At 41.3% G+C, this 25,055-nt stretch overlaps 1 protein-coding gene and 1 long non-coding RNA gene across 3 annotated transcripts in view; one reads left to right on the top strand and one right to left on the bottom strand.

Moving 5' to 3' along the window:
* Positions 1 to 383: 383 nt before the first annotated feature.
* On the top strand, positions 384 to 4,407 carry LOC148114579 (uncharacterized). Its single transcript, XR_015733057.1, has 2 exons — positions 384 to 2,338; positions 3,501 to 4,407. It is a non-coding gene; the product is annotated as an uncharacterized LOC148114579 (long non-coding RNA).
* LOC117664009 (chemokine-like protein TAFA-5) overlaps positions 2,698 to 25,055 on the bottom strand; it is a 32,587-nt gene continuing 10,229 nt past the window's right edge. The window contains exons 2-4 of one of the 2 annotated variants that reach the window (XM_034414702.3): positions 18,941 to 19,093; positions 16,190 to 16,317; positions 2,698 to 4,064 (exon numbers count right to left, since the gene is read on the bottom strand). In XM_034414702.3, the coding sequence (XP_034270593.1) occupies positions 4,056 to 4,064; positions 16,190 to 16,317; positions 18,941 to 19,093 (290 nt within the window). In that variant the 3' untranslated portion in view covers positions 2,698 to 4,055. The remainder of the gene's footprint in view (positions 4,065 to 16,189; positions 16,318 to 18,940; positions 19,094 to 25,055) is intronic. The other variant, XM_034414703.3, reaches the window with a different exon arrangement.

The following is a 25,055-nucleotide window of genomic DNA, read 5'->3' as shown; positions in this document are numbered from 1 at the left end:
TCAGGCAACCCTATACCATTTCAGACAAATGGTTGTCCAATCTCTTCTTAAAAACTTCCAGTGTTGGAGCACACGTAACTTTTGGAGATAAGTCGTTCTATTGATTCTTCTGTCAGGAAATTTCTCCTTAGTTTTAGGATGCTTCTCTCCTTGATTAGTTTCCATCCATTGCTTCTTGTCCTGCTTTCTGGTGCTTTGGAGAATAGGTTGAAGAATAGCTCTTCTTTATGGCAACCCCTTAGATATTGGAACACTGCTATCATGTCACTCCTAGTTCTTTTTTTCATTAAACTAGGCGTACCCAATTCCAACAACTGTCCTTTATATGTTTTAGTCTCCAGTCCCCTAATCATCTTTGATGATCTTCTCTGTATTCTTTCTAGACTCTCAACATCTTTGTTACATTCATCATTGGCAACCTTCAGTCTCAAGAGACTATGGTATCATGCTCTGGAAAGAGGTCCTAAAACAGCATCTGGTGTGACTAAAAAGGCCAATTCGAGAGTGGCAATTCCTTCCACACTGAGGGCAGATACATTCTGTCCCCTGCCCAGCCCCCAGATTTCGCTGGTTCCGGGACTGCCTCTTTGCCTCAGCCTGCCGAACAAGTGTCTCTTCGAATTGGAGAAGGCCATGCTGCGTCTTTAGCCTCCAAGCTGAACGATCAGAGATCAAGGTTTCCCAGTTGTTAATGTCTATTCCCAAGGCCTTTAGATCCCTCTTGCAAATATCCTTATATCACAGCTGTAGTCTCCCTCTAAGGCGCTTTCCCTGCACTAATTCTCGATACAGGAGATCTTTCAGAATCCTACCATCAGCCATTCTCACGACATGCCCAAGCCTGTTTCAATAGTGTATTGAATAGTGTATACATGCTAGAAATTCCAGCACGTTCCAAGACTACGCTATTTGGAACTTTGTTATGCTAGGTAATGCCAAGAATACATTGGAGACAGCGCATATGAAAGGTGTTCAACTTTCTCTCATGCCGTGCATAAAGGGTCTAAGACTCACTGCAGTACAAGAGTGTGCTCAGGACACAGGCTCTATAGACCTGGATCTTTGTATGTTCCCAGGTTTTTTACATTGTGGCAACCAAAATTGGATGCAGCATTCCAATTTTGGTTTTAACACACTATCCTGCTTCGGACCCATGTTCTTGTGGCAGCCTTTTTCAAGTCCCCTTTGCTCCATTGCCTGCTTGTTCAGACCTTCAATTTGACTCTTAGACTGGTTTGTAGAACTGACTCATTCTAGATCTTTGGACTGCTTTGAACTACTTTCATGTTTCTGCCTCTGAATAGTTCCTGCTATCAGCTTGATAACTACTCATGTTAAGAGAGCTAAAAACTCTCTGCACTTCCCAGGCCTTAATGGCTCTCTGTCTAAAGACATACCTTGTCAGAAATATTTACAACAGAGCAATAAAGGTTCCCAAACTTGTCATTATCTTGCTTTGCATCCACTTACATAGGATACCTTAGGCTAGTCTAGAAATACATTAAAAGACATAATCTTCATTGACTGATGTGAATTGCAGTGAGATCCATATGGAGGCAGTAGGTTGGAAGCACTTGTAATAAATCAACGGTGTATTTTTAATAAGGTAACTTGACTGGCCCCATTCTTCTTGTTTGAGATCAGGAATCATTTCTCTTTTTTTATTTTAGTATGCTGTTGGGGGTGGGGTGGGGTGGGATTTTTCCATTTTACTATCAAGATAGGAATTAGAAGAGTTTTTGCCAATTTGATACCATCCAAGTATTGGGCCACTTTCATCATTCCCAAACACATTTCAGATAGAGAGGATCATGATTTGAAAGAGGGTTAAAAGTCAATTATGTTAATGCTGAGCAGCCCTCAGCATAGACTATATCCAGTCTATACCCCTTGCAGTAGTTCCAAGATTTCACTTCCATTTGCACTTTGACACTGGTGACCCTGAAGGCAAGAGTGTACTAACGACCAGATGAATGCAAAGAAATACAATCCTTCCATCTCCCCCCACCACCACCATCTAATCAAAGCCTATCTTCCATTCCCCCAACATCCAGTCTCAACTGTCAGTATCTATCCTTCCATTCCCCCCCCCACCCAAATAACTGATGAAGTTTCTTGGATGAGAAATGAAATGTTTTGTTCTTTTTCCTCAAGGAAAAGAAAATCAGGCCAGTTGCTTTTGAGGGAGGGGAAAAGCACCCCCAGACTAGGTTCATCTCAGCACAGACCCATCCCGGAGACGGTTGCCTGTCTAGAAGCAGAACAGATTTGAACCCATTCCTCATACTGGTGACCAGGAATCTATGAATACCCCATTGGAGCATCCACTTTTTCAAAGGTCTGCATAGTTATCACAAAGATGTCCATTGAATTATCCTAAACAATTGTATTTTGCTGCTAGCGTATTATATCCAAAACCTTTTAGGCAATTCCTTGAAATATAATCCTGGAATCTTGTTGTGTTCCATTTTATTTTTATGTTTGTGTCTCAGAACAAATCTTTGCATATTTCCATACATATGGGATTCCTCCTCCAGGAATTGCATATTTTGCTTTGATAATTTTTGAAGATCTGCTGAATGTTCGCACCTCCTTAAACCTCCTACTAAATAGATCTCCGGGTATAGTAGTTATTGCCACTCAGCATCTTTGCAAAAGAAGCTGTGCAACTGTGAAAACAGGAAGGTTAGAGACCACTTTGATTAATAAAGTTAGAATTTTATTTCCTTACATTTTTTTTGACATCACAAATTGTGGAAATTTATTACACAGGAAAAAGTTCTTGAAACAAAAGATTCAATTTACACTGTAACGAAAAATAAGATTGGCATGAGAATGAATCCAAGACTTTTCATATTTACATATGGGCGTGCACAAGCAATGCGGAGTTGTTTTTATAGAACTAATTTTCAAGTCATTGATCACTATGATCTAGTAGTCTCCAGAGTCTTTTAATTATTTTTAGGACCCAGGGGTTGAGGGATGGGGCTGAGCCTGGAAGAAAAAGTTCTACTTGGATCTGTGTATTTTTCTCTGAACTGTCAATCACAACTGGGCTTTACCAATATCCATGCTGATAATGGTAGATTATGACAGCCATTAATCTATAGTTCTTGTTCATAATGATACTAAATTTATAGTGGGAGAAATTGCTACTTGGGTACAATTTTGATTTTGATCCCTATATACAGTAATATGTCTTTAAGGGATCAATGTTCCATGAAATACCATAATCAAGAAGAAATCTACTTTAGGTGCCTTTTTTCAGTCTATGACTTACAAAAACAAGTGGCTCAGAAATTCTCAATCGGGGATGGGGCTGATACCATGAGAAAGAGGACTTAATTAAGATGCTAAGACACAAATGGGGGAGATTGCGATTCGATACATTTTTGTCCAGGCTTTTTTAACCTGGTTATTTCATTTTACTCCTTTATGAAGAGTGCCTTGTATGGAATATGGCCAGTCCTTTTAATGAATACTTCCCTCTATACCCACAGCAGTGAAGATCCAATTGTAAATCGTTTAGCACCATCTCATCTTCTTGGGATCAGAGGAGGAGAAACAACGGAAAGGAAGAGGTCCAAGAGAATGTTTTTTTATATAGCGTAGCATCCCAGACATTTAGCAAGTATCTCAGTCTGTTACACCCATATGTCTCAAAGAGGCCATCATTCCTCCAGAGCTGAAAGGCCTGTTGATTCCTGGGTACCAAGATGCAAATCTTCTGTTGACATGGGAGGAAATAAAGTCTACCGAAAAGTGCATTTCAAGTCAAAAATACACAACATAAACTATAAATAGATATATTTGCTTTGGGCAGAGGGAAGAAAAGTTAATTTCATACATACAACACAAAGATGCTTGTTTCAGTAGCCTCTGCATCCAATGTGCCGGCACAAGAGGAAATACAGATGAGATGGGCCCTGATTTGTAGGGATGAACCCATACTGAGAAAGTGGATTGTCCCATTTTTCATGATGAGGTGACCTCTGAACTTTTGCCCATCAGCACACAGGAAGTGGAGGAGGTGCTCTTACAGTATTCTGTTGATGTCAAGAAACCTGGGGGAAGAAACCATACAGAGGATGGATAGTTATATATCATAATTGGAACTGAGGAAAAGATACCAAAACTGAGAATGACAATGATTTTCAAACCTGAAAATGTTTTCAGCACTTTAAATTGAAAAAAAGATATCTTGATCTACATGGATATTTTCTGCTAAGTAAGCACATCACATACATGGTTTTGTAAAAGATTAGTCTTTCAACCCAGGGCAGTGTCCAATTTTAGCTCAAAGGTTTATTTGGTAGACCAAGGTTCTGTTATCCCAGGATCAGCAAGATATGCAGGAATGGACTGTACCAAAATGATGCTGGCAATAAATGTGTTACAACAGAAACCTACTTCTGACTTCCTGTGGCATTCCTTGCTGGTTTTTACTACTCTGGCGCTTTGCAAAGTCTAACAGGTCCATCAGAAACATAAAACATCTTTTGCTTATGAATCCCAGTAGTGCAGCATTACACTGAACTTAGACAGATAAATGTTGCTTAGACCTACTCTGCCTTTAAAAAATTATTAGGTTTTTCTTCCTTGTCCACTTTCATCCACGGTCAAAGTTTTACCAAACTTTTTCTTCAAAGACTTATCTGATCCATCTTTATGTTTTTTGCATCTCAAGCTTTCTTAAGGGAATTGTGAGGCTTCCTAACATGGAAGTGAAAGACAAATAGGGAGATTTACAACAAGCAAAATCTCCTATGCCAGTAAATCTCAAATGTTATGAATGGGGTGATATGAAATACCTTTCACTGTATGATTACTTAGTGCACTTAAAATGTGTTCTATGTGATAATAAGCAGTGAAAAAAATAGGGCATATTAGTTATACGTATGCGGTCACTGTCCCTGTCATCTAAATATGTTCTTATTCTGACCCTCTCGCTGTTAGAAATAACGATAAAAATAAGGCACCTTAATTTGAATATGTAAGCAAAAATGCCATGCAGAATGCCATGGTGTAAAACAGAAAATTTCCTCACTTTCTAAGGGGGGGAAATTCATACCCGAGGGCATGACATATATAATATCCATGTCTATGATGTGACAGCTTGTGAAAGGTATACTATTTATACCACTGTTTCTTAACCGTGGCAACTTGAAGTCCAGACATCTTCAAGTTGCCAAGTTTGAGAAACACTGATTTACACAATTCTGAAGCTGGACTCTTGGTGTATTAAGTTTCTTCTGGGTTTAATATGCCTACTTCGCACTGAGCCCCCATCTCTCCAAGGTCCCAATCCCCCTGTCCCTATTTCAGTGTGTCTAATGGAGCCTGGTTCTGCCCCTACACACCTGGGAGGGCAGCAAAAGAAAAAAAAATGTTTAAGAGTGAAAATATACGTTCTCCCCGGGAGGAAAAAGCATTATTTGGCCATGATATAGAATAGATACATACAGAAGTGGAACGGTGTAATAGCAATAGCACTTAGACTTATACACCGCTTCACAGTGCTTTATAGCCCTCTCTAAGCGGTTTACAGAGTCAGCATATTGCCCCCAACAATCTGGGTCCTCATTTTACCAACCTTGGAAGGATGGAAGGCTGAATCAACCGTGAGCCTAGTGAGATTCGAACTGCCAAATTGCAGGCAGCCGGCAGTCAGCAGAAGTAGCCTGCAGTACTGCCCTCTAACCACTGCGCCACTGAGGCTCATTTATAATTATAGGCACATTGCCCCACAATAGATGCTGAAGCTTGATAGCCACTCTGTCAACCCTACTTCAAAAATGGACAAAAGGAGAGAATTCAGATTCCCATCCATAAATTTGAGAAAATATTGTTTATGAAAGAATTGGAATTTGCCCTTTATAAAGCTAAAGGTTCCCCTCGCACATATGTGCTAGTCGTTCCCGACTCTAGGGGGTGGTGCTCATCTCCATTTCAAACCCGAACAGTCAGCACTGTCCGAAGATGTCTCTGTGGTCATGTGGCCGGCATGACTAAATGCCAAAGGCGCACGGAACGCTGTTACCTTCCCACCAAATGTGGTCCCTATTTTTCTACTTGCATTTTTTACGTGCTTTCGAACTGCTAGGTTGGCAGAAGCTGGAACAAGTAATGGGACCTCATCTGGTTACGTGGCACTAGGGATTTGAACCGCTGAACTGCCGACCTTTTGATTGACAAGCTCAGCATCTTAGCCACTGAGCCACCGTGTCCCTTTATACTTTTTGCCCTTTATACTCAGAAAGAAAAGGTGCAGAATGGGAATACACTTATTCCATCTTTACCTAATTAGCTTGCAGTTCTCTGTCTAAAGCTCGCCAACAGGCACTCCCCTGTCAAGGGATGGATTATTCAAATTGGAATTATAATCCTTTAAAATTTGTCTGTCTACGTTCTCTTTGGGACTGGAGAACATATGAGCTGGGAGGTCTACAATGGGAATGATAATAGTTCTATTCCTGTAGCAGGTAGTTCTTAAAATAAGTACAGCAAGTCCTTGACTTATAACAGTTCATTTAGCGACCATTCAAAGTTACAACTGCACTGAAAAAAGTGACTTATGACTATTTTTCATACTTATGACCATTGCAGCATCCCCATGGTCACATAATCAAAATTGAGATACTTGGCAACTGACTCATATTTATGATGGTTGCAGAGTCTCGGGGTCATGTGGCCTCCTTTTGCAACCTTCTGACAAATAAAGTCAATGGAGAAGCCAGATTCATTTACTAACTGTGTTACTAATTTAACAACTGCAGTGATTCACTTTACAACTGGGGGAAGAAAAGTCGTAAAATGGGGCAAAACTCAACAAATGAGCAACAGAAATTTTGGGCTCAATTGTGGTCATAAGTCAAGGACCAGCTGTATGAAAAAGAAAGGAGGGAGGGAGGGAGGGAGGGAGGGAGGGAGGGAGGAAGGAAGGAAGGAAGGAAGGAAGGAAGGAAGGAAGGAAGGAAGGTTGGTTGGTTCATTTTAGAGTTTACCAGAAAATTCTCCACTACTGAAAGGTTCTTCAGCCTTTCAACAGTTCCATTTTGAAAACTTTTCAAAGCCATTCTCTATTAAATGTTCTGCTTTACAAATTCAGTTAATAACAATGATGGTGTCCAAAGACTGCATTGTTACCATGATACTGGGTGGGAGAGACGAGATGCTAAGGAAAAATGCTGCCCCTGCCTCTGCTGATTGTACATAAATGATTCAGGAGCAAAAAATGTACAAACTCCACACTGTCAACTAGCTTGTATGAATATTTAATAATGCAAAATATAGCTGGGGTGATCAGGCAGATTTGCCAAATCTGTGATGGAGTTTGATAAATATGGATGAATCTTCTTTCTTTCCCATCAACCCGTTCCCCACCCCCACCTCCAATGCCCAAAGTGGATTTATCTTCCAGAAACAGTCAGAAAATTGCATGCAGAGAAGTCTCAATGCGTGGATGTGACAGTGGTATTGGGAAGAAAGGCTTAGATTTGTTAGGCACTAGGGAACCTTGGAATAAGCTGAGCCAGCACAAATGGGACAAGTGCCACTTGAACTACAGTGAGACAAGAAAATAGTAGCGTGGTTTTCAAACCGATTTTGGAGAGAGAGAGAGTGAGCAGAGGACAAAACAGTATGACACAGTAAATCCATCATGTGCAGCTGCCCTTCCATTTGTTTATGTTAGTATGAAGTGTCCAGGGGCTCAATTCTGTTTGAGATTTGCACAAATAGAAAGAGATTTCAGCCTTCCCATTTTACAACTGCAATCTCTCTATTAAAATACATATTAAAAACCCAGCTCCAATTGATGCCAATGGAGAAAGAATGGTTTATTTTTTTTAAAAAACTAGCTCCAGGGAGGAACTACAAAACAAATGGGTGGATGGACAGACTGCAGCTCCCACTCCATATGCTATTAGGACTGAGCCCCCAAATTCTTGCAGCATTATAAACAAGCAAACAGATGGGCAGCTACATGTTACATATTTGATTTATGTAAGAATTCAGCAGAACCTCATTTAGGGTGTGATTTTTCTGAAGACTAATACTGGGGATATTTCAAGGCTTGAATTGCAAACAAACAGAACTTGACAATGAGTATACAGGCGGAATAAAATAGCAACCATTTAAAGGGACATTAAAATTGTAGTGCAACATTTCTAAAGAATGCTAGATCTGGAAAAATATCTATTTTTATGAAGGATAAAGTCAGATCTCTCCTGAGTTGTACTCAATTCTCGATGACATCACAGACACAACCACACAATAATCTTGGCAATAATATGAAGATGACTTGACACTGGATTCTTCTTGGATTTATTTGGATTTCCCAGGCCAGGCCACAGCATTGTCATAATGACAAAAAATGAGACCTATATAATAAATAGTCTTAGAATATAAATACTGCCATTATGTATTTGCATCCCTTTGCATGTCACAAAAGTCACTGCTTTGGGATGGATTGTCATCTAAATAGTGTAAACCAAAATATATAAGTTATGGGGTTATATGATGACCTGATTACATTTCATGTTCTTCCCTTCCTCTGGATACCTACTGGCCTAGAGGCCTAAGATTTCCTGCTTATTTCTCATCCAGGTACTATTTGGGTCCAAGCCTACTTTACTTTTCAAAACCTACCAAGCTAAGAGCTGTCTTCTTTATCCTGATGCCCTGCAGATGTGTTGGTATTGCAAAAAATCTCGAGAAGTTTTATTTATTTATTTATTTATTGGTTCAATTTATATGCCGCCCTTCTCTGGAGATTCAGGGCAGTTTACATTGTGCTTTCGCCCCCCCCCAAGCGGTGTTCTTTTTTATACAAAGTCAGCTTATTGCCCCCACAATCCGGGTCCTCATTTTACCTACCTCGAAAGGATGGAAGGCTGAGTCAACCTTGAGCCTGGTGAGATTTGAACTTGCAGTAATTGCAGGCAGCTGGTGTTACTTAACAGCACTTTAGTCTGCTGTGCCACCAAGGTTCTTTTGGTTGGGAAATGTTTTGGTTGGGAAATGTTTCTTCATGAGGTGCTCCTTGAGTTTGGTTGTTTTCTTGCAGATGTTTCATTACCCAAACTAGTAATATCATCAGTACTAATGATGTTACCTAGTTTGGGTAATGAAACAACTGCAAAACAAACAAACAAACAACCTTGCTCACTGAGCAAGGACCCCTCATTTCAACCTTGAGCTACAAATATTCTCCTTTATTGGTAAAACATATGGGCATCAAATGCTTCACAAAGTTTCCTAAATTGTTCTACATAATCTCAATTGATAGAAATGTTCTGTTAAAAAAATATACTTGTATATTATTACTGTAATTTCCCTGATTAAAAATCGAAGGGGGGCATGAAATGATAAAACCAAACAAAAGAAAATGAAGTTAGGTAAAAGATAAAAATGTAATGTTAAACCTGACTCAAAAGGTATAGGTATTCATTCAAACTGTGACATTCCTAGACAGAATAAGTAACTATGCCTTAAAAGAGTTACCCATGGAAATGCCTGAGGTCAGGTGACTGAATTTGACAAACAGCTTAAAAATAAGAGGACTAAAATTAAGTTGAAGAAGAGAGGTAATTTCAACAAGAAGTTGCTTAAAACTGTGATAATACAAACTATTTCCACAAAAGGGAAAGGTGGCTAATAGAAAAAGTGACAGGGATTAACAAATCCATGACAATGCCAACATAATTGATGAGCACAGTCAAGTCAACTCTGAAGGACGATACCGTTTCCCTTAAAAATAAACCTTATCCAATTAAAGAAAGGGAAAAAAAACACCAGGAAAAACAAATTTAAGTTGGGTATAAAATCAGTAAAACAAAACACAAAATTATTCAACAACAAGGGAGACTCTAAGAAGGATTGGGAGGCCAGATGAGCTGTCTGAGAAGGTTTACTGGAGGATGGAGAGATTGCAGAGAAGCTAAATGGCTTTGCTATTAAGGCTTCATGACAGGTGTTGGATAGAGATTTTTTTGAGCCATTTTTGAGGCAGAGTTTTTAAAGAACTAAGTCAAAAAGAAGTGACTACAGCTGATGGTCAGAACTAGAGCCAACTGTTAAAAACCAGGTATGTGCATCCAAATTACATTTTTCAAATCATTTTAACAGCAATAATATGTTCACAAAGATTGGTCAAGTCCCAAATTCAAGGAACCTACCATCTAAGTAGTAACACAAAGAAACGAATGAGGAGGAGGGGAAGAGAAACAGAAGTTATTCTTATATAATAATGTAATAATGTGTAAGAAAATAAGAGAGTTGGAAGGGACTTTGGCGGTCTTCTATTCCAACGCCCCACTCAAGCAGGAAGCCCTATACCAGTGATGGCTAACCTTTTCCGGACCAAGTGCCCAAAGCGCGCACCCGAACCCCCAAAATGCAATGCATGCACGCCCAAGGGCATGTGCCCTGCCCCCTGCCCATGTGTGTGCCGGGGTGGGTTCTAAATTTTTTTTACTACCGGTTCTGTGGGCATGGCTTATTTTGTGGGCGTGGCTTGATGGTCATGTGACAATTATTTAGGATTTAGCAGAGGTACTGGTCTACCAGGCTTTTAACTGCTTGCAGAGCTGTACCGATCTACCCATTTATTTTTGCAGGCACTGATCTACTCATGTACTTTTGCAGGCACTGGTCTACTCATGTATTTTTGCAGGCATTAATCTACTCATGTATTTTTGCAGGCACTGGTCTACCCATTTATTTTTGCAGGCACTGATCTACTCATGTATTTTTGCAGGCACCGGTCTACTCATTTGTTTTCTTTTAACACTGATCAGCTGTAGGGCAGCCCTTTGAAGCCCCGCGCAAGAGTTTAAACAGTTTTTTTCCCTCTAGCCATCAGCTGGGACTCAGGAGGTAGCAATAGATTGGGGGTGGGGCCAAATAAAAGGTAAGAATAATGCGGGAGGTGGGGGCGCGCGGGGGGGGGCGCAGGGGGCGCAGAACTGGTTTGGTAACGTCATATCGTCACCACTACCGGCTCGGGAGAACCGGGCCGAACCAGGAGGAACCCACCATTGGTGTGTGCCCCCCCCCACATGCACCCTCCCTCCCGTGAATGCGCGGCAGAGACCTGAAGAGTAGCTGGCCGGCCGGAGGCGCATGTGCAGTAGAGCTGAACTGGGGTGATGTGCCATCAGAGAGGGCACTGTGTGCCAACTGTGGCACGTGCACCATAGGTTTGCCATCACGGCCCTATACCATTTCAGACAAATGGGTGCCTAATGTCTTCTTACAAAATCTCCAGTGTTGGAGTAACCACACCTCTGGAAGCAAGCTATTGCACTGATTAATTGTTCTGTCAGGAAATTTCTCCTTAGTTCTAGGTTATGTGTTATGTGTTGTTATGTCAATTTAAAATCAATAATGTATTATTATTTCAATTACATACATTTAGGCTTTAGCAAAAAATATAGCACTGGAGGTCCCCAAATGTTTCTTATACACCGAAGCATTCAGCAAGGCCATTCAGTTGTGCATCTTTCCATTTTTCCACCCATGCCATTGTATGCAACCATATAATACATATGGAAGAAGAAAATCTATTTCAGCAGGGGCTTCCATGTTCATTGGCAGTTCTGTGTCAAATGAGATCCCCAAAATACTTTGAACAAGTTGCACAGGAATACGGAGTATGACAATGTTGAGAAAATTTGCACCTGGTGGAATGTATTTCAGTGCAGCTATTACAGGCACAGGAGCTCTTTGGCAACTAGTCTTGGCAACCCAATGTCTAATGCAATGCATGAGTGAGCAGCACGAGCCTCTTGGACTTAATGATGGTCGTCAACACTCCCCCCCCCCAGAAACATCATTTATTCTCCTCTAGTTATAGCTCTTAGTACATCTTTCTTTCAGAAGATAATTTCTGGAACTCCAGCGCCCCACAAGTCTCACTCACTCTATAGTCTACCAGCTGTTCCTGGACTGAGCAATCAGATGGGGAGATGTTCAGCTTCAGGGCTTCTAACTGGCACTTTCTTCCTCTCCTTTTCTTCTTCCTTGGTTCACTCCTGATTGTAATGGCTAATTTCAGTTTAGGCTTATTTTAAAACAGTCTTTGTCAATCTGGCATTCTCCAAAAAAGGACTGAATTACAAATCCCATTTCCCGCAGGTTTCTAACGCTGCTAGCTGGAGATGATAGAACCTGTAGTCCAATGCACCTAGAACAAATATTGCTGCTCTGGAAATAGCCCCACCCAACGTTTACTTGAAAAGAAAATGAGCCCAACTTTTCTTCTTTATCACATTTATGGTGTACCATAATATAAAAGTAACATAACATATAACATAACATAATGTAACATCACACCATATCACACCACATCATACCACACCACACATCACAACATGTCACAACTATAAATGAAATTGTGTGAAGGTGCGGTTGTCAGCACACGCTGAACCATAGAGAATAATGAAAGTATTGGACAAGATTTCCAGGGATCTAAGACCTCATTCAGACGTTAAGCTTGCTAGGGGATTTTGGGCTACTCACTGTCATTCAGTTTAATATTTCATAGAAGGAGGTAGAAACTGCTTATATAAGCTTCATCTCCTTGGAGGGTAGGCAGGATATGAATAGTGATAATAATCTTAGTTTGTATTAAAACGGTAATAGTGCCACTACCATAATTCCCCAGATTTCTAAGGATTTGATTTTCTGCAGCCTTTCTGTATTATACTTCCCATTCAACTCTAAATTTCAACAGGGCTTCTAGCTACTTAAATAGGATACAAAGGTAAGTTGCCTTCAAGCCAAGCTCAACACTGGGTGATTTCATGGACACATCATCCATGTACCGGTAATTTTCTTGGCAGTGACAGAGAAAGCAATCTCTTGCCTTCTTCTGGAGTGCTCTTCATATTCCCAGGCTATTGCATGGTCCTTGTATTTCTTGGGAATACCCCATCCATTTATTAACCAAGCTTGACCCTGCTTCACTTCTAATCCTACAAAAGGTTGACCAGATGTTTACACCTGCTGAGAAAATACAAGCCGCACCTCTTAAGAAATTTCCCAGGTAGAGTCAGCCTATTTTTAAAAGCTGTGAATTTGAGGCAGATAGACAATTTTCATTTTAGGAATGGAAAGCCTCCCCAGTCCCCACCATCTGTAAGATCAGACAGGGTAGCTGAATCTAAAAGTGCATGGAGATAAAGACATATCCACAAACTCGGTTGTTAGGGAACCACTGTATGGGGGTGGGCGATTGCTGTAGTCCTCCTTCAGTGGGCTTCCCACAGATAATTGATTCATTTCTATGGAACAGTCTAAATGTGACTTTTTTTTATTGGACTATCCATCCATTCCCTTCCCTTCTCTCCACCTATGGCTTCCTTCCTTCCTTTCTCTTTCAGTTGCTTCTTCTTTTCCTCCCTCCTGTTCCTACACTTTGTTTGCCCCCATCTGTGTCCCCTCCCTCCCTTTCCCCAGCAACTCAAGCAACCATTTGGCTTTTTATCCTGGGGCTGATGGTCAGCTTCCTGATGAGTCACTCTATTTCAGGCCAAACGAATGTCCTGAGGTGGTTGGGATTGTAAAATGCCTTGAGAAGAGCTTGGCAGGAAAGAGTAACAGCACAGTGTAGAGGGAAGTGCTTTAAAACATTTGCAAACATGGATACAACAGTGCCAGACTGTGAGGAAGACATTTTCCTTAGGACTTCAAAAAAAGTGCTGTTATTTGCTCCAGATAAAGCCATCACTACTTGCACTGAAGGTGACTGGAGTCAATAATGAGGCATCCTTATTTATGCCAACACTGGGCTGCAGCATTCTCAGTGCTGCTTAGCAGAGACCCAAGGCAATAATCCAGGACATTCAATTGCACTATTTTCCTCTCATGTTGCAAAGACAGGCCCAGTGCCAGGGTGGGCAAGCTTTCTCATTCCCTCTGCACCACAGAGCTCTGCTTAAGATTCATCCAAATCCCGTTCTACCTGTCTCAGCACCAGCCCCTTTTAGGAGGGCCCTTAGAGGATGCAGTCCCTGATGTGCTTGCAGCGAACACCACAAAAATGTAGGTCCCTGCATGGGTGTGAGATTAATAGCTGGCAAAGTCCTGGATGGTTCATGTGCAAACTCTATTAACAAGACTAATTCCCCTCAGGCAGCAGGGGTAGGCCAATGCCTCCCTGCATGCCCAGATAAACTGGAGAAAATACCTGCTGAAATTTCGTGTCAGGCTTGCTTTGCTTTGTGGCATGCCTCTTCCCCTCCCCAACTCTGAGGGGACAGGAAGCAACCCCTCCCAAATGTTCTGCATGCTGAATGCATGCTGATAATATTCAGTCACATTTCCATCCAAGTCTATCTCCATTTGCATTCTTTCCGGCATTCTCCTGTGAATTATATGAATCTTAAAAACTGAACTGGAAAGAAAAAGAGAGAGAGACAGAGACAGAGACACATGGCCAAACAGAATCCGTTGCTGATATTTTGCTTTTGGACTGTGGAATCTGAACTTGCACTGTTCAATACCAAGGCATGCCGATATCTGCCCTAGGGCATCTAAAATACAGGTGGCCCTTGCTTAATGACCACTCATCCAATTTAGCCACTGGCAAGGTTCAGACTTGCCAGTATGCTAAACAAATGGTACTTATGAGTAGTCTTTGGAGTTCCGGCTGTTACAGTATTCCTGTGGCCATGCGATTATGGCCTGGGGGCTTGGCACCCGACTCATAATTACGATGTTGCAGTGTCTCGTAGTTATGTAGTTGCCATTTGTGACCTTCTTTGCCAGCTTCCAACAAGCAAAATCAATGGAGAAGCTGGCAGGAGGCTACAAATGGCGACCATGTGACACCCTCACTTAGTGACCCTCAGTGATTCACTTAATGATGGCAACTAGGACTTCTGGAATTTCCAGTGCTAAGTGGTTCAGTCATGTGGCATTACATTTACAATCATGTTGCTCAGTGAAAGCAATTCTGATCCTCTTTGCCCTTCTTAACTGAAGACTACTTATAGAAGAAAAAACTCTTTCAAATCAAAAAACCCTTCCTCCTTGGTATCTATTTGGGCATGTCCAAGTTGTTTTCTTGACAATATTACTAGCCTAGGATTCCCTATTTCCTACTTTGCTTAGCTTTTGGAAGATCAACAAAAGCCAGCAACAAGTATTTATTTCTAGATTCACTAATCAGGAATAGGAGCAAATAGTGGCACAAATTTTTAAAAAAATCTGCATAGAGAATTAAGAAAAAGGGGACCTCTGAGGATAGCATTTTGTGATCACTAACAGCCAATTGGGCAACTATTTACACAATAATCCATTTCTGGATTCCCACCAAGCACTCTTTTTCAATGGCTTCAGCGGGAGAAGGAATGTATTTAATTGTTAAGCAACTGAGAAAATGGAATCTCTTCTTATTCACAATGTACCTCAAACTATGCTGAGGAATAACTCCAAGTCGAGATAGGTACCCCCCTCCCAGAGAAGTGGATCATTCATTTCTAGGCCAGGGAACATCTGTGAAAGCTTGACCTCCCCTCTCCCTCACTCAACATAGAAAGGGCTAAAGAGTCATCTCTGTCTTCCCCCCAGACTTTCTGAGATTTGCCTTAGGGGTTTCTAAGATCTGCACATAATGCAGATTCAGTTCCTAATAGTACAAATGCAGATTCTTGCATGAATTTATTTATTTATTAGATTTTTTATCCCACCTTTTTAATTGATAAGTAACTTAAGGTGTCAAACATACTGTATCCCCTCCTCCCCCTATTTTCCCCACAATAGCAATCCTGTAAGGTGGGTTGAGAGAGAGTGATTGTCCCAAAGTCACCCAGGCAGCTCTCAGGTCTAAGGTGGTACTAGAACTCACCATCTCCTGGTTTCTAGCCTGGTGCCTTAGGTGCGATTTAGACTTCTGTGCCAATGCATGTCAGGGAATGTATTCTTCTGATATTTGTCCAGTGCTAGTATTACACTTACACTGTCATGGGCCTGGATAACCTCTTACTCTTTGTCATCTAGTAGCTGCCCAAAATTTTGTAGCACGTATCTGGGAGCCTTAGCCTAAAACAATCCCTAAACAAATTTGTTTCTTCACTCTATAAGGCACACACAACATATTTCCATCTACCTGCAGCACATAATTTTCTGCCCTTCTTTGGCTATTTGCTGGCTGGGATGAAGGAAGTCAGGGCAGGTTACTTACCGTGACTGTTTTTATTCGTCCCAGTTGCCTAGTACAACTCCAGCCAGAACGATTGATTAATAAAGTGCATTGCTCCCCTTCAGCACAGGGCTCCATCCCACACCACTGTTTATTAACAATGATCTGGGCTGCCGGACACCAGCAGAGAAGTCAAAGAAGAAGGAAACATTGAAGGTGAGGAAGGGAAAGAAAAGAGAGGAAAGAAAATTAGGCACACATTTAACAGAATTATCAATAAAAGCATGAGACTTAAAGCCTTGTCATTCATTTTACAGTGCAAACTTCCAGTTAAGCCAAACTGAGATGTCTAGGAATTGTAGTCTGAAAACATTTGGATGACCTCAAATTTGGGGAAGCTCTCATCCTTCCAAATGAGACTCTCTGGTCCCTGCAGTAAGCTGCCCTCCCCCCCTCCACTTCTGAGAAGGGATCTCCTAGGATGGAGCTAGAATGAACAGAGAGTTAAGACTGCAGGGCTCTGAGCACCAACTCTCCAGAACAGAATGGATTTGTGTTAAATCACTTGGAATTCTGCTGTGGATTTATTTATTTTTTTGCCATTGAGAAAAATGTTTCAAAAGAGAGGCCAACTGTACTGAGAAAAAACAGAAGCTGTGAAATGAGAAAAAAGCAGTGTGGAGGAGCACTGTAAGGGGTTAAATGCAGAGCTGCAGAACAGGGATTACATCTATGGTGCTTTCTGCTGCAACTCCTTCAAAAATGAAATAACCACCACCTGTAGGCTCAGAATAGCCTCACGTTCACCATACATATTCACCCACTCACAGGCCCCGTATATTTCTCCCCCCCTCCCCACATAGCAACACTAGGGAGCATGTTACTGTTGCACAACCACAGCACGTAGCAACACAAGATAACAGATGCCTGTATTCCAAAACCTCAGGAAAGCAAGGCCTGGAAAAGAGCTTTTTGCCATCACACATTCAAGTCAGTAATGCTGGCTACCCACCAGCAGTGAGCAACTTTTGATCTCTCCAGGGCTACATCTTCCAGGAATAAAAAATTGGGGAGAGGGGCTGTGTGCCAATGGCCGAGGAAGCCAAAGCAAGCAGATTTACGAGTTAGATTGGCTAATTCTTTCACTGCTTCTTTTATCTCTGATGAGTGGAAGAAGGCAGAGTAGATGTTTTTGGTCCAAAGTCAGGGTGGGCCAAAGGCTTTGGAAATTAAGCTGCAAGGGACTCGATAGTAAGTCAAGAGCCACATGTGGCTTTAGCAGCTCAGGTTGTTGACTTTTGATTTAGGCAGTGGCTGGGTCTTCTGCAATCACATGTATTTCTTTAATGCTCCACAACACGTTGATTCAGAAGAAGCAGAGTTCTGCTTGTTCAGGAAGGAAGGAGGGAGAAAGTGCTCTACAGCCATCTGAAAAATATTCCCTGGGAATTCTCCAGATTAGTAAGAGGGGAAATGGAGGGGACCTCAGGGGAAAGGGGACCAAACCGAGGTTGCCTTCCTATCAGAAACAGGACCCCTTCCACTCATGGAAAAGCTACTGGAAATCACAATCCAGCTGCTCCGTTCAGCTGTTATGGTCATAGTCATAGCACAGAATCTATACTCTCTCACATATCCACATTTACACCCACACATATTCCAGTCTTGTTTGTGCATCCAAAAATAGAGAGAACTGTGTGAGAACTACCAATAAGAGCTGCCCCCTTTGACCTCACTCAGAGGAGGTTGACCTGCTGAAGATTTTCACAGATAAAACAGACAGATCTGCAGGGGGAAACCTATATGGGTGTGCTTACAAATACACTACTGTCCACACCCGGAAGCCCTAACTCTTGCTCACATGGGACACACAGAGATTTCCCAGTGCCCACCAACACCAGATATCATGAGGCTGGAGGTCCCTATTCTGAACACATTGGTAGTGTTTCAAAAATCAGGAATCCCCCTTCAGATGAACACCAACCCCTAAACAGGCATTAGTGAACTGCCTACAGTGATGGACTGATCAAAAATAAGTTCTGATGGATCTCCTCAGTGGGAGAGAGAGGTATTGCAACAAGAATGTAAAGTAACTCTGAATCAGGCAAAAATCTCATAAATGAACAGTGTTACATGCCAGTTGATTTTCTTGAATTGTAATGTAATTCCAGGGGAGGGGGGGGGAATCTTTTTTTTTTTTTTTTTGCATGCACTTAGTCTGGGAGTTTGCTGTTAAATCTCGTTAAACACTGCCTGATTTCTTTTTTTAATAGAATGATCTAATAACACAAACAGAAATCTGTCTCTGCCAACACCAATTTGTCTATTGTTGGACAAATAGTAACAGTGTTATAAATGATTAAGGGCAATCGTTTGGTTCCAAACATGTCCAAACACTGGCAAAGGAGGAGTTTTTACGGGTCCATTTTAGTAAGTGCCTTGATCAAATCCAAAGGCAGGGTACCAATTCCTTCAAAAGGTCACAGAAGACAAATGCCTCATCTCTTGTGTTGATTAGTGATGACAAAACAACCCCCCACCCGGATTTTTTGTTGTTGTTGTTTTTCCCTTGAGTTACACCAACAAAACTCAATAATTTTCTAAACTTTAAATTTCTGAGAACGCCCCTTTAGCTTTAGCTCACAATGCAGCCACTGGAATGGAAAAGTCATTACCCTCATGGGTCCCTGCAATGTTTCTCAGCCATTTGTATGAAACCGCTGGTCGTCATGGGCCAGATTGATGGATCTTTGGTGCAATCAAACAAGAGTGAAGGCAGCCTTGCTTTCTTACCATCTACACAGGCAGGTTTCGCTTTTGTTGTTCCAGCAACTTGTCCTCTTCGACAGGCACACCGTGCTGTCTGTCGGGCAATCATCCTTTTGGGATGGCTCATATCTCTATCCAGGGCTGTGATCTCACATGTCCCCACCTCCAGCTCCTTTCCTATTGGGATAAAAGACACACACAAAAAAAGCAGGAAAATAATGCAGCCTATTTATCAGAAAAGGAGATCAGGAGCTTGGACCCTGGGTCCTAAGCTAAAGAGAGTCCCTGTGGTGGCAACAGCTCTAATTTGTACAGGTGCCTCAGAAAAAGATGGCAGGCAATCAATTCAATTGAGTAGAAGCAAATAGTTTTTGAATCTAACAGATGGGAGTCCAACAAAATCAGTTTTGCAGACATGATGAGCAAGTACGCTAATTGACTATGAAAAACTGTATCAACATCTTCTATGTAACTTCTGCTAAAGGATAATGTTGTGTACATTCATACAAATTCACAGACCACACATGGGCGTACAAATTCAGCCCCTTCTCCTGTAACACATTGGCATCCAGATATGCCTACGGATAACTCTTGCAATATTACCAACAGAACTGCTGTGCTGCATTTCTTTTATTGGCTGGGAGGATATGATTATTTCTAAGGTGCTGGGGGTTTCCCATACTGGAAAACGTGAGCCCATTCAAGCTTGGCTTGCTGGCTAACCTAATAAACTCTCCTAGCCAAACAAGGAAATTCCAAAGCCATTAATCTACACTACAGTGTTATGATTCATGCTGCAAGCTTTATTTATTTATATATTAAGATCATGTCTTTGGTCTTCCTTTGCAAGGTCAAGGCAACATAGATACTCCCTCTTCCAATTTTATCCTCATTTTAAAAAGTCTAGGTGATAGTTGCCATATAAAAATTGAAGCATTTCAATCTTAGTTTAATACCCTAGCTGTATCATCATCTTTGGATATGACAGAGAATACTGAAACATTTTCCACCTCTTGTCTTAGAGCCACAGAGACTGAATTTTAAAGAAATATTAGTTTACCATCATTGCACAGCCCACATTCTGTTTAAGCATTCATAAATCCAAGTTATGGTTTGCTTGCCAAATAACCCAAAAAAGGTTGTATTCACACAACTAATTAAATCATAAGTTACGGTATGCTTTGCACACCATAACAGTGGGATCACACCATTCGTTATACCAAAACTAAAGAAACATTTTGCAACTTAAGTGTGTGATATGAGAAACAGACTAGAATCCAGATCTTCAGTTAGAAAACCACTTTCAGCATAATGACCTTTTATCTTTCTTTCCTTTCTCCACCCAAGAAAGTCCATGATAGAACTGGGCAATGACAAAGCTACCTTGTGTTAATATTCATATTTTTCCATATTGATTTCTTCCTTGTATAACAGGTTGGCCAGATATTGCTTCTTAAATTATTGACTCCCTAGACTCGCCTTCTGGATTAAAAAAAGAAGAAAAAAATCACATGGATTTGTTCAACAACTATAGGCATTCTTGCTAATGGCCTGCTATTAACTGCTGTTTAGGCACAAACACGGAGTTCTCCTTCCTGCAAACGTTACCCAATTTGACTAATAATCTATTCTGGACTATTTTGGTAATCTGTCTGAATTCCTGCCATATTTTGGCATAAGTGGTGGGTTTCCAATATTCTTACTACCAGTTTGCGCGCCATCCACACATGCGCCCGGCCTTACGCGCATGTGCTTTGCTCACACGTGCATGCGCCTGGCCTCAAAAACGTGGCTAAATAGGACGGTATTACATCCGGGCAGGTGGGCGGGCCTGGGTGTGTGCTCGCAGTTGGCGCTACTGGTTCGCCTGAATCGGTCCGAACCAGCTGAATACCACCTCTCTTTAGCATGCTCTAAATATAAAATATTTGAAGTATATGCATACTGTATTTATAATCCTACCATTTTAAATAGGTTCAACCCCTTATCTGTTTCCTTGCTTCCCTTATTTAGGTGAGTAGCAACAGTTTCTCATTTCTTCAGTTCTTCTTCTTCAATGGGATCACTTCTATTTATACAGGCATATACGGCAGCCTTTCCATATTTTTTTGAATTGTAATATACATGTTCAATCTCTGGCTTGCTCACTCTCCTAGAGCGAGTTATTTGTTATCTGAATAAGTAGATCAGAGAGGCTAAGGCATTTCTATTAGAACTACATTTGCTGGATGTGATTTACCGTGCTACCCGTTCTTTTATTATTTTTGCTACATGTGATGACTTAGGTCCTGATCCTTTCCGACTGTTTTGCGCTACTGGTGTCATAAAGGCATATATTCATCATCTCTTGGGCTTTCCCATGCAACAAGGATCCATACCCTCCAGCATCAGCCTGTTGAACTGCCTGCCTGGGTTGTTCTTGTGAGGGAATTCCTGTAATCCAGTCTTGTAAAGAGAATGAGGGGATGGCTATGGGGTGAACCTCGGTTGCATGTAATTGTGCAATGGAGCCTGTGCTCAGGGACTTTAGCCCATCAGACCCTAGTGCTCTTCTTGCAAAACCTTCAAAAACCTGGTTTTAAAGGGCTATATGTGAAGGGTGAATCAGATTTGGGTGCTATCTACTAACTTGCAGGCAATTTGAATATGGTGCAGGCACACACAGCTTTCTCTATATCTTTCTGGTTTTGTATCTGAAGTCAGACACATGGCCATTTAGAATAGAGTAGGGTAGGGTAGGGTAGGGTAGGGTAGGGTAGGGTAGGGTAGGATAGGATAGGATAGGATAGGATAGTTGGAAGGGACCTTGGAGGTCTTCTAGTCCACACCCATGCTTAGGTAGGAAACCCTATAGCTGTGATGGTGAACCTATGGCATGCATGCCTGAAGTGGCATGTGGAGCTATGTCGCCTGGCATGTGCAGTGTTGCCCGTTCTTCTTTGGGGTTTCTGGCGCGCATGTACATGCGACGATCACCTGGCCTTTGTGCTTGCATCAATGCCGGAAACCAGAAGAGCTGGTCTTCCATTTTCCAGTGTAAGCATGTATGCTGGCCAGCTGATCGGCGCATGTGCAGCAGTAACCTGAAGACTTGCGAGCCGGTGCACATGTGTGCATCAGAAACAGGAAGTACATTTTCCACTGTGCGCTCGCCAGCTAATCGGCATGCACATGCACAGCAATAACCTGAAGACTTGCCGGCAGTAACCTGAAGAAACCGCAAGTACATTCTCCAGTGCATGCATGCCCCTGGGCAACTCCTATTCCTGGTCTCGGCCCTGACGAGCGTGTGCGCACTCCCTTTTCGGCACTTGGCGCCGAAAAGGTTCACCATCACTGCCCTATAGCATTTCAGACAAATGGTTATCCAATCTCTTCTTTAAAACATCCAGTGTTGAAGCATTTACAACTTCTAGAGGCAAGTTGTTCAACTGATTAATAGTTCTAACTTAGGTCAGGGGAGAGGAATCTTTTAAGGGCAAAGCAATGTGTTGGGGGCTATACAGGTAGAGAGGAATGTTCAGTTCAGGACGATAACAGCGCGTGGGGCTAACAACTTCACCCTCAACCCTCCTCCTTCAACCATCCTCATGCATTTTGTCTCTTGTGTAATTTCTTTCCCATGCTGTGCGCAACAGGCAAAAGCCATCCTCTGTCAATGCTGACTGGAGAAGTTTTAATTCTGCTCTTCATCATATTCTCCTTCTTCCAGCTGATAACTGATTAGCTGGATTATGGGCAAAAACAGGTGGGGCTGCTTCCTGGGGCTTTACAGTCCATTTCAAGAGCCACTTTGACCTCTGTACAGCTTGCCAACTTCAAGTTTCCAAATTATGATTTAACTTATGACTACCAGATCTTTAATGACCTTCACAACAATAACCTTACTAGCAAGAATTCCTCCAGATGTTTTAGACGGACAGGAATGCTGAAAAATATTGTATCCGTACATAGCAGTTGTTCACTGTGACAGCTTTTTAAGGAATGCTATAAAATGCCCAATTCATGGATCAAATATCATTCAACAAATGGAAAATAAGCCCCTAACTCTTCATGATCTGCCCATGTTCTAAGGGCTTGAGATATATTTGTATAGCGCAGTAGACTGGAAAGAGCTACTCTGCAAAAGCTTAGCAAGAAAACATATCTATATGGGCTAATTTCTTCAACAAGAACACTGTTGAAACCAAAGTTGGGAGAAAACTGCAAACATTCTATTTCAGTGGTGGAGATGTGCAGGCTAGGTTGAGAAAACATTGCTATCCCAAAGCCTTAAAGAACCATAGCCAGCCAACACCAAAAATCGTGTTTTCAATATTCTTAAAAATACTGAACAGAAAAAGTATGAACTGCTCTTCTCAATGTTTTTATTTTTTTTAAAAAAAGAAATGTATCCAGCAGTTTATTTCTGGGCTGCGTACAAACACTCGGTTGAGTGGTTTTTCCCCTAACACCATTTTCTACAATGCTTGTGCAGACACTTCAAGGAACACTACTTCATTCTAGTTCACTAAAGGCCATGTAAAGTACCTGAAGAAAAATGCATTTGTGATTACACCTTTCTACCTACTCCTTGCCTATAAGTAGATATTATAGAAGAGTTGTACCATTTGAAGCAATTCAGAAAGCAGAGAGGGATGAGGCTAAATCAAAATGAACACAGAATGAAGAACTGAGAACAAATAGAAAATTTTGAAAAATATTGATTAAAAAAGGTAAATGCTTCCATTACTTTAATTGACTATCTAAAGAATGAACAAAGTACACCATATTAAGGGATAACTACATTCATGCGCAATTTTTAACCGATGACCACCTGATTTGGGCTGTAACAATCAGGATGACCTCTAGAAGGCAGCAAAGAGATGCATTGAGCTGTAACTCTTTCCTGCCATCAACTGGATATTTGCAACCAAGATACAGTAGTCCCAAACCACACCAAGCAAACCCATTTAGAAAGATCTTCCACCACCTGATATCCTTCAGAAGTGTTGGTCTACAAAGTCTACCATCCTTATACAATATTTTTTTAATGATGGGCGCTATTGCTCAATATTGTTACAAGGACTGCTTCTGAGTGGAACAGGCAGGCAGACTTAAAAGATTAACAGTTCTTGTAAACATGAGATGGGCTGAAGTTTAAGTAAAATCAAATTAATGGATAATTTGCAATGATGTTTTTGATTTACAATTATTTAATCAACAGAAACCCAAACAGAGACAGTTTGGAGTAATGGTTAAGACACTGGGCTAGAGATTGGGAGTTCTACTCCCACTTTAGGCACAAAGCCAACTGGGTGACTTTGGGAGAGTCACTTTTTATCAACCACAGGTAGGAGGCAATAGCAATCAATTTCCAAAAACTTTGCAAGGAAACTGCAATAACTTTTCCAGGTAGCCACCAGGAGTCAACACTGACTTAAAGGCACACACGTATACCCAAACCTGTTACCCCTAAATTAGATTACAAGCATCTATAATTATAGCCTTTCAGATGCTGACTTGTATATAAACATCATCCCAATGTGAGCCAGAAGATATCAGGCTCCGCCTGCCTGCTGAACGATCGTTTTGCAATTTGCTTGGCCTCGCCAATATTATGCTCCTGGCTCTGGTTGGTCTATGCCCCAAGATACTAGTAAAAAGATAAAGCATACCCTACAAAACTGAAGCCTTTCCTCTGCTGCATCTGATCTAATCAAGCCAGAGCATTGGAAGAGACTAGACACTTCAAGTGAGCCCAACTTGTATAATTCCAAGGATAATTTGTTTCTCATTTAGAACAGACATTAAAATTTTGCATGTCTGCAGTTCATGTCTCATACCTGCAGAGTCATAAAGTGTTCCCAAAAGTAGTTAGCTGTTTTGGTCTCAGAACGCCCCACAAATCTAATAAAGGAGTAACAACAGTGCTCCACTTTGCAAAGGCTAAAGAAGGGAGGGATATGTTTTCTGACAAATATTATTTTTTGAATTCTATCATTTTTCTGTTCTCTGCTAGGATTTAGTTTTCTTTTTGTAAGTGATCTATCTCTTCCTCTACCATACCACTCTCTCCATTTTTCAAATTATCAAGGTAATCAACAGCTTCCAATACTTTCACCTGCTGAATTTTGTACTAACATGGCAAATTCTCATC

Source organism: Pantherophis guttatus, chromosome 3 (genome assembly GCF_059756535.1).
Source record: "Pantherophis guttatus breed Tessera chromosome 3, ASM5975653v1, whole genome shotgun sequence".
Classification (NCBI taxonomy): domain Eukaryota; kingdom Metazoa; phylum Chordata; class Lepidosauria; order Squamata; family Colubridae; genus Pantherophis; species Pantherophis guttatus.
This window is presented reverse-complemented; position numbering and strand designations above follow the sequence as displayed.